Source organism: Sinohyriopsis cumingii, chromosome 16 (assembly GCF_028554795.1).
Source record: "Sinohyriopsis cumingii isolate HCF-2022 chromosome 16, ASM2855479v2, whole genome shotgun sequence".
Classification (NCBI taxonomy): domain Eukaryota; kingdom Metazoa; phylum Mollusca; class Bivalvia; order Unionida; family Unionidae; genus Sinohyriopsis; species Sinohyriopsis cumingii.
Window position 1 is genome coordinate 29,786,126 of NC_142976.1, and position 14,941 is coordinate 29,801,066.

At 34.2% G+C, this 14,941-nt stretch overlaps 1 protein-coding gene across 1 annotated transcript in view; it reads left to right on the plus strand.

The window, feature by feature from the left end:
* Positions 1-14,941, plus strand: part of LOC149780130 (SUN domain-containing ossification factor-like) — a 122,797-nt gene that overhangs the window by 12,820 nt on the left and 95,036 nt on the right. The window contains exon 2 of the mRNA XM_089936905.1: positions 1,884-1,965. Coding sequence (XP_089793031.1) covers positions 1,884-1,965 — 82 coding nt within the window. The remainder of the gene's footprint in view (positions 1-1,883; positions 1,966-14,941) is intronic.

The following is a 14,941-nucleotide window of genomic DNA, read 5'->3' on the forward strand; positions in this document are numbered from 1 at the left end:
AAGTGCGATATATAAACCATAATGGCTAACATAACATACCATTTTGTCTCTATGGCAACTGATGTTGTGATGACTTAAGAACTGAATATTAGTGTGCTTCTCATCTGTTAGCTTTTGTCATCTTGATAATTATCAGTGGAAATAATAGCTTTTGTCATCTAGATAATTATCAGTGGTATTAATAGCTTTTGTCATCTAGATAATTATCAGTGGTAATAACAGCTTTTGTCATCTTGATAATTATCAGTGGTATTAATAGCTTTTGTCATCTTGATAGTTATCAGTGGTAATAATAGCTTTTGTCATCTTGATAATTATCAGTGGCAATAATAGCTTTTGTCATCTTGGTAATTATTAGTGGTAATAATAGCTTTTGTCATCTTGATAATTATTAGTGGTAATAATAGCTTTTGTCATCTTGATAATTATCAGTGGTAATGATAGCTTTTGTCATCTTTATAATTATCAGTGGTAATAATAGCTTTTGTTATCTTGATAATTATCAGTGGTAATAATAGCTTTTGTCATCTTGATAATTATCAGTGGTAATAATAGCTTTTGTCATCTTGATAATTATCAGTGGAAATAATAGCTTTTGTCATCTAGATAATTATCAGTGGTATTAACAGCTTTTGTTATCTTGATAATTATCAGTGGTAATAATAACTTATGATTATCAAAATGACCAAAGCTAACACTTAAGGACTTTAAAGTAGTAGGGATAATTGATTGCTTACCTCTGTATCAAAGTTACTTTATTGGCATTTTACAACAAATTTCAGTGTTGAAGTCAGCACATGTTCATGGGATTTATATCTGTAAACATGTTCACAAGGGTGAAATTTCCCTTTTTTTTCACTAATGAGCCAGCCACTTTCCACATAGAGGGGTGGTCGCCCTAGAGGGGTACTTTTTGAATATAAACCCCTCAGTACTAAGGGAATCTGATAGTATGGGTGGCTGCTGGTCAGAAGGGACATTCAGGAGTGGGACTGCTGTAATATAAAGTGGGTAGCTGCTGGTCAGGGTGGCATTCAAGAGTGGAACTGTTGTAATGTAAAGTGGGTGGCTGTTGGTTAGGTTAAGGGGTACATTCAAGAATGGGATTGATGTAATATAAAGTGGGTGGCTGCTGATCAGGGTGGCATTCAAGAGTGGAACTTTTGTAATGTAAAGTGGGTGGCTGCTGATCAAAGGAGAGATTCAAGAGTGGGACTGATGTCATATAAAGTGGGTTGATGCTGATCAAGGTGGCTTTCAAGAGTGGAAATGTAATGTAAAGTGGGTGGCTGCTGGTTAAGGGGTACATTCAAGAGTGGGATTTATGTAATATAAAGTGGGTTGATGCTGATCAAGGTGGCTTTCAAGAGTGGAACTGTTGTAATGTAAAGTGGGTGGCTGCTGGTTAAGGGGTACATTCAAGAGTGGGATTGATGTAATATTAAGTGGGTGGCTGCTGATCAGGGTGGCATTCAAGAGTGGGAGTGCTTTAATGTATAGTGGGTGGCTGCTGATCAAAGGAGACATTCAAGAGTGGGACTGATGTCATATACAGTGGGTTGATGCTGATCAAGGTGGCTTTTGAGAGTGGAACTGTTATAATGTAAAGTGGGTGGCTGCTGGTTAAGGGGTACATTCAAGAGTGGGGCCACTATAATATAATGTGGGTGGCTGCTGGTTAAGGGGCACATTCAAGAAATTGCTTTGTATAGTTTGACACTGAATAAATTGTTCCAAATGTGTTTTTGTTATACAAGACCTATAATTGAAGAAGTGTATGTTTAATTCACTAGATTAAATTGTACAGTAGCTCTAAAGTCTGAATATTTAGGTCAGTATTCACCATGAACTTTGATAATAGCCTATTGTCATCTTTATTTCAGTTTACCTTTCATCTTTATCCTCATCAGTTGTGGACTTTCTACCACTGAAGATATTGGTGATGATGGTTCTGTGGCAAACGTGGTAAGGCTCATTGATAAACACCTATATAAAAAGCTTATTCATTGAGACACATGTATCAGTGATGCAATACTTTTCACATGCTTGTATGTCATTTTCATGTATAACATTAGTTTGTTTCAGTACATATTTGTGGTGGGTGTTGAGAGATTGAATGTTACCAAGAAAAGAACTGTTTAAATGATTTCTGTTTTTTGATGTTTTGAACATAAAAGCCTGAATACAGTAGCCTTCCTTTTCTTGAGTAACTTTTGATTGGTGAAGAAAAATGTACCTTACAACAACGTAGAAACACTTTCAATAGTAAAATGCAAAAAAATGGGAATTTTAAATGATATAAAATAATGTGACGATTTATTCCCAGTTACATTATTGGTGGGTATCTGTGAATTTTGTTTTTTTATTATGGGTATAACATATTTTGCTTTGCAAAAAAAAGATGTTTCCATTAGTACTTTAATTCAAGGATTACATGAGGGGTTCTCTTAGTACTTTAATTCAAGGATTACATTAGGGGTCATGTTAGTACTTGAATTTGAGGATTACATGAGGGGTCCTGTTAGTACTTTAATTCAAGGATTACATAAGGGGTCATGTTAGTACTTGATTTGAGGATTACATGAGGGGTCCTGTTAGTACTTTAATTCATGGATTACATGAGGGGTCATGTTAATACTTGAATTTGAGGATTACATGAGGGGTCATGTTAGTACTTGAATTTGAGGATTACATAAGGGGTCATGTTAGTACTTTAATTCAAGGATTACATAAGGGGTCCTGTTAGTACTTTAATTCATGGATTACATGAGGGGTCCTGTGAGTACTTGAATTCATGGATTACATGAGGGGTCATGTTAGTACTTGAATTTGAGGATTACATGAGGGGTCCTATTAGTACTTGAATTCATGGATATTATGAGGGGTTATGTTAGTATTTGGTACTTGAACTCATGAATTATATGAGTGGTGCTTGAATTAATGAATTACATGATGGGTCCTATTTTTTCCAGAAAATAGGTGCTGTTCATAAACTCTTTAAGAAGTGGTTTGCAGCAGGCTGAAAAAGTTACAGACCCCAAAAATGGCTTTGGCAATAAGACTTCAAAAATATGGTTTTCAATGAGACACAGGAAAAAAGCATCTAACTTGACATGTTTGACACAAAAATAATATATTTTAACCATGTTACACACTTTATGTGAGGCCACCCTTTCTATTCGAAGGTCATATTAATATTGTGGGAGTGATGGTCTTGTAAGAATGAGACCACTGAATTATATTAATACATGTGTAAATAAACTATATTAGTTTTGGCAAGGATCATTATGTTCAGAATTATAGACATATCGGATTTCGATTGAAGATATGCTTTCTTACGTTGAGGCCTAATATCTACATAGTTAATCACAGCGTGAGGCTTGTGCTACTATTTTGCAGGGGATTGACCGTCTTGAAAATAAATCAGCTTTCATTGATAAATTGTCCCAGTTAATGTTACTTTCTTTGCAGGGGATTGACTGTTATGAAAAGAAATCACATTTCATTGATAAATTATCCCTGTTAATGATTGTAAATTTATTGAAGGACCCATATATGCAAAAGAACAAATTTATTATATTATAGTGGGTGTGACTGCCATTTCCAGATTTGACTCCAGAGTGCTGAAGTTTATCCGAGTATTAATATTTCACACACCCTCTATTCATAATGGATAATGTATTACAGTAGTAGGTACACCACCTTTTACAGTTGCTATGCTGTAACTGGTAGCAATTCTACATGATGAAAGGGGTCATTATTTGTGGTCAATGGTGTTAGTTTATATGCCACAGGGTACAAGTGCTATATAAGAGATGGATAATTAGAACAGTACAGCTGACTGATTTACATTCATTTGTAGACTTGCTGAATCTAATAAATTGACTGTCATATATCAGTAGATGTCTCAGACTTGTAAATGTGCTTTAGACCATAATGTGCTGATTGTAGCACATATTACATCAAAAGACTGGCTCTCAAAAAGTACTGTCATATTAAAAATTCCCATCAATCTTTCTGACAATAAATTAGCCTTAAGTGCTTCATTATTGTGATGTTGTACATATGAACTTAGATATGCGATGCCCTTTGAGTCCATTAATTGTCATGCATTCTGAAATGCATTGAAAATTGTAAGGCCCTATAAAATCAGATGGACAACACTGATACAACTCAGGAAGAAAGAAAAACAAAAATGACCAGAATATTCGGCTTATTAATTTTGGCAGAAAGTTATGTTGGAAGAAAATTGAAAAGCTTGCCATAATGAATATGCATGCAAAGTATATTGGAAGAAAATTAAAAAGCCTGCCACAAAACAAATATGAATGCAAAAATGTATTGGAAGAAAATTGCAAAGCCTGCCATAAGAACAAATATGAATGCAAAAATGTATTGGAAGAAAATTGGAAAGCCTGCCATAAAAACAAATATGAATGCAAAAATGTAGCCTGCCATAAGAACAAATATGAATGCAAAAATGTATTAGAAGAAAGTTGAAAAGCCTGCCATAAAAACAAATATGATAACAAAATGTACTGAAAGAAATTTGAAAAGTCTTCCATAATGATATGAATGCAGAATAAGAATCCATTAAGGTTTATGTACCCATTTTATCATTATTCCATGTATTTGGACCAAATACTTTCAAAGGAGTACTTGATAAAGTATTCATTGTAATTAAAACCTAAATTACTTTATGGTAATTACTTATAGGTAAAAATAATGTTTATTAATCAAACTACCACTGCAACAATTTTATGCTTCTTAGTTTCTAAATCTTCATTAAAAAAAAAACAAAATGCCTCTCAAAGTTACTTTGAAACAGTTACTATAAATGTACAAGAGCACCTGCGTAGATGCTTACACACCACCTCCAAATAACGTTGAAACTACAATTTTTGTTTTTTTAATGGTGATTGATTGCACAGTTTTACTAGTTATATATATGTACTATCCTATCAGTTCAAATTAATTACAAGGCATCTGTTGTGCTCATTTTCAGATAAGTTGCCTAAATACATGGTGTGATGAGCAAATTAGACATGTAAACTGTAATCTGAAGGCCATGAGGTCAGATGGGCCATCGGCCACATTTGGCTGATTGGTCTAAAGTGCTCACTGTTACGGATCATTGCCATCTCACCCATGTCTGTGTGGGTTGAGTCATCATTTCAGCCAGTGTGGGTATGTGAGAAAATTTGCCAGTAGCTTCTTGTGGGTCAGTTGTTCTTTCCAGGGTTCTTCCAACACCATTTATACTGGCTGCCATGTATAGCCTATCTTGTGCTGAAAAATGGCATTAAACCCTACAACAACAACAACCCTATAGGCCAGTATCAATCATCAAATTTTTGCTATATATAAACCAGGTGCTGTCAGAATTATGCAACCTTGTGTGTATCCTACCTGTCTGAAATTGATAACTACAGTACATGTATTTATCATGTCAGACACATTAATCAAACCATAGCAAAGTTTACTTTGTGTATTTTAGTATACAGCAAAGCACCAGCAAAATGTAAAACATTGAACTAACTTATCATCAGTATTTACATTTTAGCTTAGTGCTAATTGTTATAATGTTCATGTAAAGTCTAATTTTCTTAAATGTATTATTATTGTTTCGTGTTTATTTCCATTACATTCATAACAGTAAAGGACATAGAATTTGAATTTTTGGGTCCAATTTTTGTATTTAGCTCTTTGACTAGATATATTTTTTTGCACCCTGTATACGTAATTATGCTTAGAATGTTGAAAGTTATTGAGGGGATAAATCTTGATCAGTACTATACTCTAATCACAAAATAGGTCACTGTGACCCATAATCTACACTTCACTGATTTGTGTGCAGCTTTTATGTTTTAACAGCATCTTGGTGAGCAATACTTTCACATTGCAATAGTGGGTCGTTGTGGTCAATATTTTACAGTTCACTGACCTGGATTAATTTTTGTATGTGATGTTAATTTCTCAGACACTGTTCAGGATGGGGTTGTGAAATTGATGCATATGAAATTGATGATGATGATGTGCATGAATATTAATACCACACCTTTACATCAAAAGAAGTTCATTGTGACCTATATTTTATTAATTACCAACTTTGGTAAATTGTTTGCATTTAGCTCATGACCACATTAGTGTGTGGTAAGTTATATATGAATACTAATCTTCACATGGAATTTGGTGAGTGAGTGTATTGTAATAAGTACTACACAAAAGAAGTTACATTGATACACATTTCATGCTTTACTGACTCTAAAACAAAATGTCTTGAATGTTCATTTATTGCAATAAGTATTTGTATTTAGCTCATGACTACGTAGATTTTTCCATACTGTATACACTATAGCCTATCCTCTTTGGTCAGTGCAATTAGAAGTATGAACAAACGGGTTTGTTCAAAGGTAAATGTTTCATATAAACATGTTTATTCAGAGGTAAACATTCCATATTAATGACTAAACATAATGCATTTGATAGTTTACCCATAACAGGTTAACTTGGTATATGTTGTACATGTGAATGCCTAAAGGAATTAACTGAATGGACAGCCTGCTTCATGCTTTTCTAATAGGTGAAACAGCAACATATCCAAACACTCAAATTAGAATACGTTTAAACAAATATTCAAATAGTTCGGTTTTCTGGGTTTAATGCCATGTTTCAGCACATGATAGTCTGGCTGCATATGGAAGCCAGTATATTTAGTGGAGAATGAACCTGGGAATCCCAGGAAGTACCATCCATCCAGGGGAAGCTACTGGCAAGCTTTCTCACATACCCACATTGGCTGAGCTGAAACTCGAACCCTTGTGGACTAAAGCTAATGGTCATTGTTTCCAGATGTTACCAGTAAATTGAAAAAATAATGCATGACTGTTTGTTTGATAAAGGTAATAACTAATAAATTTTCTCCATTTGTTACAGGCTGATACAAGTTGTTCATTTTAGCTTTTTTGTGTGTGTGTGTGTGTGACTGCTTAAGTAAGAGATTTTATTATATGCTCATTTTTTTCTCCATTAACTTTACATTGTTAGAATCATTCATGCATAAAGGAACTACTTTCTATTGTAAACAAACAATGGACGCAGATGCCAGCACTTTTGATGTGTAAACAAATGATGTACACTTGAGTAAGAGGCGCTTTACATTGTGTTTGTTTAAATTTGTTTCTGAATGAACTAAAACATGTTTTGTGGACTGCCAGACACCAGCTGCTTTGGCACATTCTGCGTTAACTTTGTTGATACAAACACAAGCAAAGGTCCTTACAAATAACATATAAGTGACAAGTCATATCCTGTCTTCTTTAGCTGATGATAAGAATGGCAAAAAAATATACTTACAGTTTTACATCCTGAATTTCCATAAAATGTACTTTCTTAGTTCTGCAAATCCGAATTACATGAGCCATGTCATAGGTTCTCAACCTTGATTACACATTTTGAAATTGTACTGTAATTTTGATGATAAGTGCAGTTACATCCTCCTTACTGTACTCAAAATGAAATAAGCATTAACTTCCATAGCATCCTCTTGATAATTGCAATTGAAAGACTTCATATTTTTCCCACATTATGATTTAAAACATTCAATGACAGAAACAAACACATTTGCAGATATCAACACGCTTCTCTCTCGCTTCAATCCCATGTATTTCATGTGGAATTGTTACATGTAAATCCAGTCTGTAATCACAAAATTTTGTAGGATCTAAAAATATACCATAAGCTATTCATTCCAGATCATACGGAAAAGTTGTTACAATGCGCATTAATTCACAATATGACTCCAAATTTCATTTTTAACTAGACATGCCATTTTCTTTTGAAAGTTATGTTGAGTGTACGACTAAGTTCAGATTTATCTGCATGGAGTTATGTATGCAGTAATAATGTTGTTGTTGTGTAATGATGAATATGCGCTTGTGTATTTAGTTTGGAATGCGGCATACATTCAGTTACTTTGTTTCATGTAGTATATAATGTTAATATAATTAAGCATTAGGTAGAATTTTAGAAAATTAGCATATATTAAAAAGGTTACTGCATTTGTATGGGAAAATATGAACTCGTTTTGTCGGATGGATATATACTGCACTCCCAGGGTCGTGCAGTATTTCCATTAGAAAAACTCGTTCATATTTTCCCATGCAAATGCAGTAAACTATAAATACTGTTTAATCTTTTAGTAAGATTAGGAGAGAAGGGAGGGTTTCAGCTAATTACTTTGCTCTCCTTACCAATTTTTGTCCATTTTTATCTGTATTTCTTGATATCATAACGAAGGAGAAGAAAATAGTTCTTTCAGCCACACTTGTAGATTTTACTAACAGCCTATCAAATGAATTTTATTTATCAATGCTTTATCTTGTTTGCATTGTAACTATTTATAGCATGCTGCACTTTGTAACTATGCTCTTTGAGGTAAAGGGTTAAAGTGGGATAGTAACATTATTGTGAGCTGTGGTCGATTGATTGATTTTTTAATGGCACTTTCAATACATTAATGGTGGTGAACTCAAGGAAATTGAAACCAAGTGGCTTTGACTAGGACACTGAGGCAGCCACCCAGGATCCATGACCCTTGTATCACAAACCTGATAGTGTACAGAGGGCAAAACTTTTCATTGTTGTGCAGCAATTGCAACACAGTGCTATTAACAGCATTCATTACTTTTTGTGATAGAACAGTCACCAATACAAAGATGTTTTCCAGTTGTTTAAACAGAAATTCTTCAGGTTGAAAAAAAATCTGTTGATATCTTGATTTGTTTAAAGTAAAAATGAACTAACTCTTTCTTCTTGGATTTGCAATGGGGTACATGTATAACTTTTTCTTGCATTTGCAAAGGGGCAGTTTCATAATCTGGACAACAGTGTGCACTTTCTACAAAGAAATAGGGTGTACTTGAAGGAGCACAGGTGGAACTCTATGCAGTTTCTTGAAAAAGACCACACAAGTGTATTTCATCATCTCTATGTCATATCTTACAAGGGACATCACAAGTGTATTTCATCTTCTCAATGCCATTTCTTACAAGGGACAACATGTATGTATTTCATCAAGAAATACTTTAGCTCATCTCTGTAAAGAATGGAAAGAGCTGACACGGTCTTTGAATTAGCACAGACTTCAACTTTTCACATGGCTTTAACACATTAACCCCTGGAGGTTTTTGTCGTTTTCGTCTGAAATTCGAGTAGGAAACACGTTTTGAAAGCTATTTCTGAATACATCCTAAACCACCAACTTCCAGGTGATCTTCCGACTTCAAATAATGTACTGCCTTGTGTTAGAAACATCATTTTTCATTGGCTATTTGGCTCACACATGAGCAGAAGGGTAAAAGTTGTTTTCTTTGTGGTTTTTTTGCTTAACAGACCCATTATCTTTGTATGGAGACCACTCTTTATTCCAAATGCCCATCTTATCCTACTTTTTGCAAAGGTTCATCTGTCTGCAATTCATACCAGTCTGCCTTAGATCTGAGACCAAAAAGTCTAAAATCCAGACACAAAATCGGATTCCGACCACAGGCAAATTTTGGGTACAAAAAAAATCAGGTCCAAAAATGAGGTTTTTCCCTCTCTGTTTTGTAGTGCAACTAGAAATTCCAGATTATTTGGTATCATTGTAGAGCTGCATCTATCTACCTTTCCATAATACCATCCACTTTAGTATATCATACATGACCTTGACGCTACAGAGCTCGGCAGTAGGCTACTATCTCCTGCCACTTGTCACCAGGGGTTAATGTGTTAAAGTCTTTGTATTGGCACTGATTTCAGCTTTCCTTCTGGCTTTATGGTCTTTGAGTTGGCAGACTTCAACTTTTCTCCTGACTTTATGGTCTTTGTATTGGCATGGACTTCAATATTAATCTAACAAAGCTGATTTTTATGTGAAAAAAACTTGACACAATACAAATGCCCACCATACTTTATGAAAATATCTCAAACATTTTATAATTTAACTGTCATGAGTGTGGCAAAGAGAGGGACATACACTTTTTTTAAAAGTGGTTGTTGCTCCTAAAAATTGTCCATTACTGTACAAGACATGTTGTATAACCATGAAGCAAGAACCTACCATGTTTCATGAGGATATCCCATATGATAAAGGAAATATGAAGTATAACTACAATTTTCAACATGGGGAGAATGGCTCCTGAACTACTAAGTTGTCAGATTAGCCCCAAAGTGTTGTCAGCGGCCCAACTATGTCATCACAGCCCCATTATTATGGGACACAAACTAATGTGTTTATACTAAAGCACACCATTAGTTCCATTGATATTTTAAATAAATCAGTGGTTCTCAAACATTTTTGTGCCACCACTGCCTTGGTTCCATAAATTCACCCTCATCCTGCATCCCCCCATGTCTACTAGTTCCCTCCTTGGCAATCCCACCGCACCCTATGGGAACTACTGTTTTAAATGGAGATATTAACTACAGATTAGTGTGGTGGATGGACAGAAAAAATATGGAATAAGAATGGGGATAACTCTAAAAACATGGATCAGACATTCAGTTGTTCATAGGGTGCAATGACTAATTACAAGAGGATATCGAAATTCAGAAAGAAATGTGAAAGGGTTTAGTAGATTCTAAGTAATCAGATTTGTGACAGATGAACATTCTAATTCTATTATTCTCCTTCTGTGCCCTTTAAGGGGATGGGGTGGATGTATAAGGTAATGCAAATAAACAGTTTCATTGACTGTGTTTGACCTAAAATTACAAATCATTCCACAAGTGTATTACTACTTTTCTAAATCCTGTGAAATTCAATAATTGACAAAAAAATTAGGAAATCATCACTAATTGACAAAATAATTAGAAAATCATCACTAATTGACAAAATAATTAGGAAATCATCACTAATTGCGTATGATAATGTTAAGCCTTTATTCTGAAGGACATTGTGAAAATCATGTCCTGCTATAAATACTTAACAGGAAGATGTGTAACAGGACATGTCTTGTTTCCTTGTCTTTGTATTCATTCCAGTCAAATTTTGTTGAGTTTCTCATACCTGTACTGTTTAAGGGAGGGTCTGCTAAGAGATGCTGCCAGGACAATTTTGTTTTGTGATCACATGATTTCATACATGTACACTGTAGGCTTCCAATTACATTACTTCATATTTAAAACAAACAAAAAATGTAACAAAAAGTTGCATTCCTTAGACCTCACGCGTACGACATGGTACCAAAAGATAACCTATTGAGCCAGTACTTTGTTGAGTACATTAAAATATACTAGTAAACAAATCTACTCAGTTCATTATAAGAAATGCACACAAAAAATACCTGTAAACATATCTGTTCATTTCCATTTTAAGAAATGTGCACAAAAAATACCATTAAATATATCTATTAAGTTACATTATTAAAAAAATGCCCACAAAAAATACAAAAGAGACAACAAGCAATCTTCAATCCTTCCATCATTTGGGAGCTGAATCTTCATCCACTTACAAAATTGGTGGTTCTTGATTTGGAACCCATGCAGCACCTATTTATACACAAACGATGCTTGTCTCTGTTTTTTTTTGTGTTTGCTTTCATGTTAATATTAATTTGCATAAATGTGAGACTTGCATGAGTTGGATGCACATAAATCTGGAGTTTACTATGCTTTTAATTTTAAAAATTTCAGCAGAAAGTTTACTTATTTAAAAAAAGATACATGAATATAAAATCCGGTTGCTCAATGAAATCAGATTAATGTTAAAGCTATCTCTATTTTTTTTGAGGCTCTTTATATGTGTTCATTCAGTTAATAATGTTCTGTAGTATTTTTCAACATTTTAGTGTAAATACATTACCTTGTAAGTTCATGAAATTTGTAAGAAGTGAGAACATCATAATGACTGGATACCTTTTGACATGGTTGTCCTACATTTTGATATGTACGATCAAGAGAAATTCGGTCAAGGCTTTCTCATTTGTCTTACCCTGTTGACCTGGTTGACATTAAAGCCAGTAAGGTATTTGTAGTTTCTTATCTGTCTCCCTCAATGGCTAATGTTGTGTGTATTTCTACTGACATGGTGCTATTGTCAGTCCCAGTTTCAAAAGACCATTCATTTAGTGACTGAATGAACAACCTGTGAGAATTAAAATAAACAGTGTTATCTTAAACAAAACACATAACTCTGGTTGTATTCAGAACAAAAACTTATGTACACAGACTTGAACATGAATGTGAAATGTTGTTTGAGATAGTAAATTATACTGTTATATCTATCGTATACACCCTTAAGTGAGTCCTACTGCAAACGACATAGGGTTTGATCTGCCATCGCATAATACACCATCAGATCAGGGTCAGTGTTGTTTGATCTATTGATCACTCCTAACAAACTGCATACACCAGCAGATCAGGGTCAGTATTCTTTGATCTATTGATCACTCCTAACAAACTGCACACACCCAGATCAGGGTCAGTGTTGTTTGATCTATTGATCACTCCTAACAAACTGCACACACGAGCAGATCAGGGTCAGTGTTGTTTGATCTGTTGATCACTCCTAACAAACTGCATACACCAGCAGATCAGGGTCAGTGTTGTTTGATCTATTGATCACTCCTAACAAACACCTATTAAGACCAAGCTTGTGTAACTTAAGAAAAAGGGTGCTGTACACCAATATCATTGTGACCTATTTGCTTTGGGTTATTTTAAACAGTGCCCACATGTCATATTTAATCTTCTTGTGCAAAATTAAGCCCTTAAAAAAAATGGTATATAAAGTGTACCCCCCACCAGGAAATACACTGTAGGTACACACCAATGTACCCCCAGGAAGTAAATAGGCACATACATGTACCCTCAAGTAGTACAGTATATTACAGGTACACAAGATATGTAACCCCAAGATGCACAGTGTATTAAAGGTACACACTACAGGTGATTTTGTTTTGGTCATGTGCAAGGTACAAACTAGGCCCACTGGTATATTTTAGGTCAGTGACCCCACTTTCTGCCCCAGAAGGGGATATTGAGCCCCATTTTTTCTTTATTTCTGAAATAAATAGATACACTTAAATTACACCTCTATGAATGGTACATTCTGGGTACAAATCTCTAGGTATATTATAGGTACACCCAAATTGTACCATTATGACAGGCACATTCCAGGTACAAGTCTCTAGGTATATTATAGATACACCTAAATTACACCTCTATGAAAGGTACATTCCATGTAGAAGTTCCTTGATCTTTGAACTTGACTGAGCAATATTAGAGAACTATGATACACCTAAACTGTTTCACTATGAAAGGCACATTCCAGGTACAACTCTCTAGTTATACTATAGGTACACTTAAATTACACCTCTATGAAAGGTACATTCCAGGTACAAGTTCCTTTATCTTTGAACTTGACTGAGCAATATTAGAGAACTATGATACAGACAAGGTACAATGTTAAATCCATAGAAATTCATAATGTTTCCAAACTTTCAAAGAGGATTGTACAGATTTTTATTTCATGTAAGATACATTCGAGTTAGAACAGTATCATATGCAGTTAAGTATTACTGAGGTACAGGATACGGTTTTACCCGTGTAGTTAAAAGTTTAAGTGTGTGACACATCCTGTACAAAACTATTATCATGCACCATATTAGGACAAGGTGACCTATTTTCCAGCGCCAAAGTGTTTAATATTGCATTTTCTTCAAACTGGTTGAGATACAGATTCAGGATGGTGAGGGTATGTAAGTAATTATGCAAATATGTATATATTTATATTCCTTTCTGCCTATGTGTACATACATCTTTCAATACTACTATAATATTTTTAATATTTTTATTATTATTACTATTATTATTATTATTATTTTTGTACAAAACATGTAGGAAACATAAAAAATTTGATTTAATATCAAGTACAAATATTGGCAACATTTTTGTAGGAAATATATTTCAAAAGATCTCTGATGAAATATTAAGGACACAGAAATACATGTAATTATGATTTTTATGGATTAATGATATTGTGCATGAAAAATTAGAGAGTGTGATGATATGGTACAAAGTATGATGTTACTAGTCATTACAAAGAAGAGTACTTAATTGTTTTATTAATGATATTGTGCATGAAAAATCAGAGAGTGTGATGATATGGTACAAAGTATGATGTTACTAGTCATTACAAAGAAGAGTACTTAATTGTTTTATGACTTTAAAACTGCATGTTACCACTGTATAGAGCGGACACTAAAAAGGTTATGACACCATCCACATTGAAATACTACTCTGTTCTTGAATCTCGTTACAAATAAAAACTGAGCATCATTGATATGTCATTGTTTCTGGTATATTGTTGTATTATGTAACATTTCAAAGTCACAACATGTTATTGTATTATTTCTAAAATTTTGGACCACTGTTTTATTTGTACAATGGGACGATGTGTACGACAGGGATGACAATTCTCAAGCCCAACTAACCTGGACAGCAAAACATCATTTTTGGGGTAGGAAAATTTCATACACATAGCCCTTTTTTTTTTTAAGTATAAAAAGAAAACAATATGCAAATTCAAATTTTGATACCATTTTCCCTGCATCATTATCTGTTGGTCTAGTGTGCCAAAACTGAAATTGTCACCCCTTCTACAAAGTGACCCAATTTATGACCTGCCACTACCTAATGCATTGACAAGGCTGTGCTGTTTGATTGCTGCCAAATTGTGTCTATTCTAATCTGCATGTGAATTATGCAACGCAAGATCTGGGTCAGCACTGCTTGCAGCAGAGTGCCTGATACATAAGAAAATAAAATACTGCAATGTATTGTTAAATGACATAACACTAGTTACTCTAAAGACGAATTATTGGCTCGACTATATAGAAGTCTCTGGTAAAAGTCTTTCATCATCACAACTTCGGTAATCTTGGACAAGCCTTCCAGC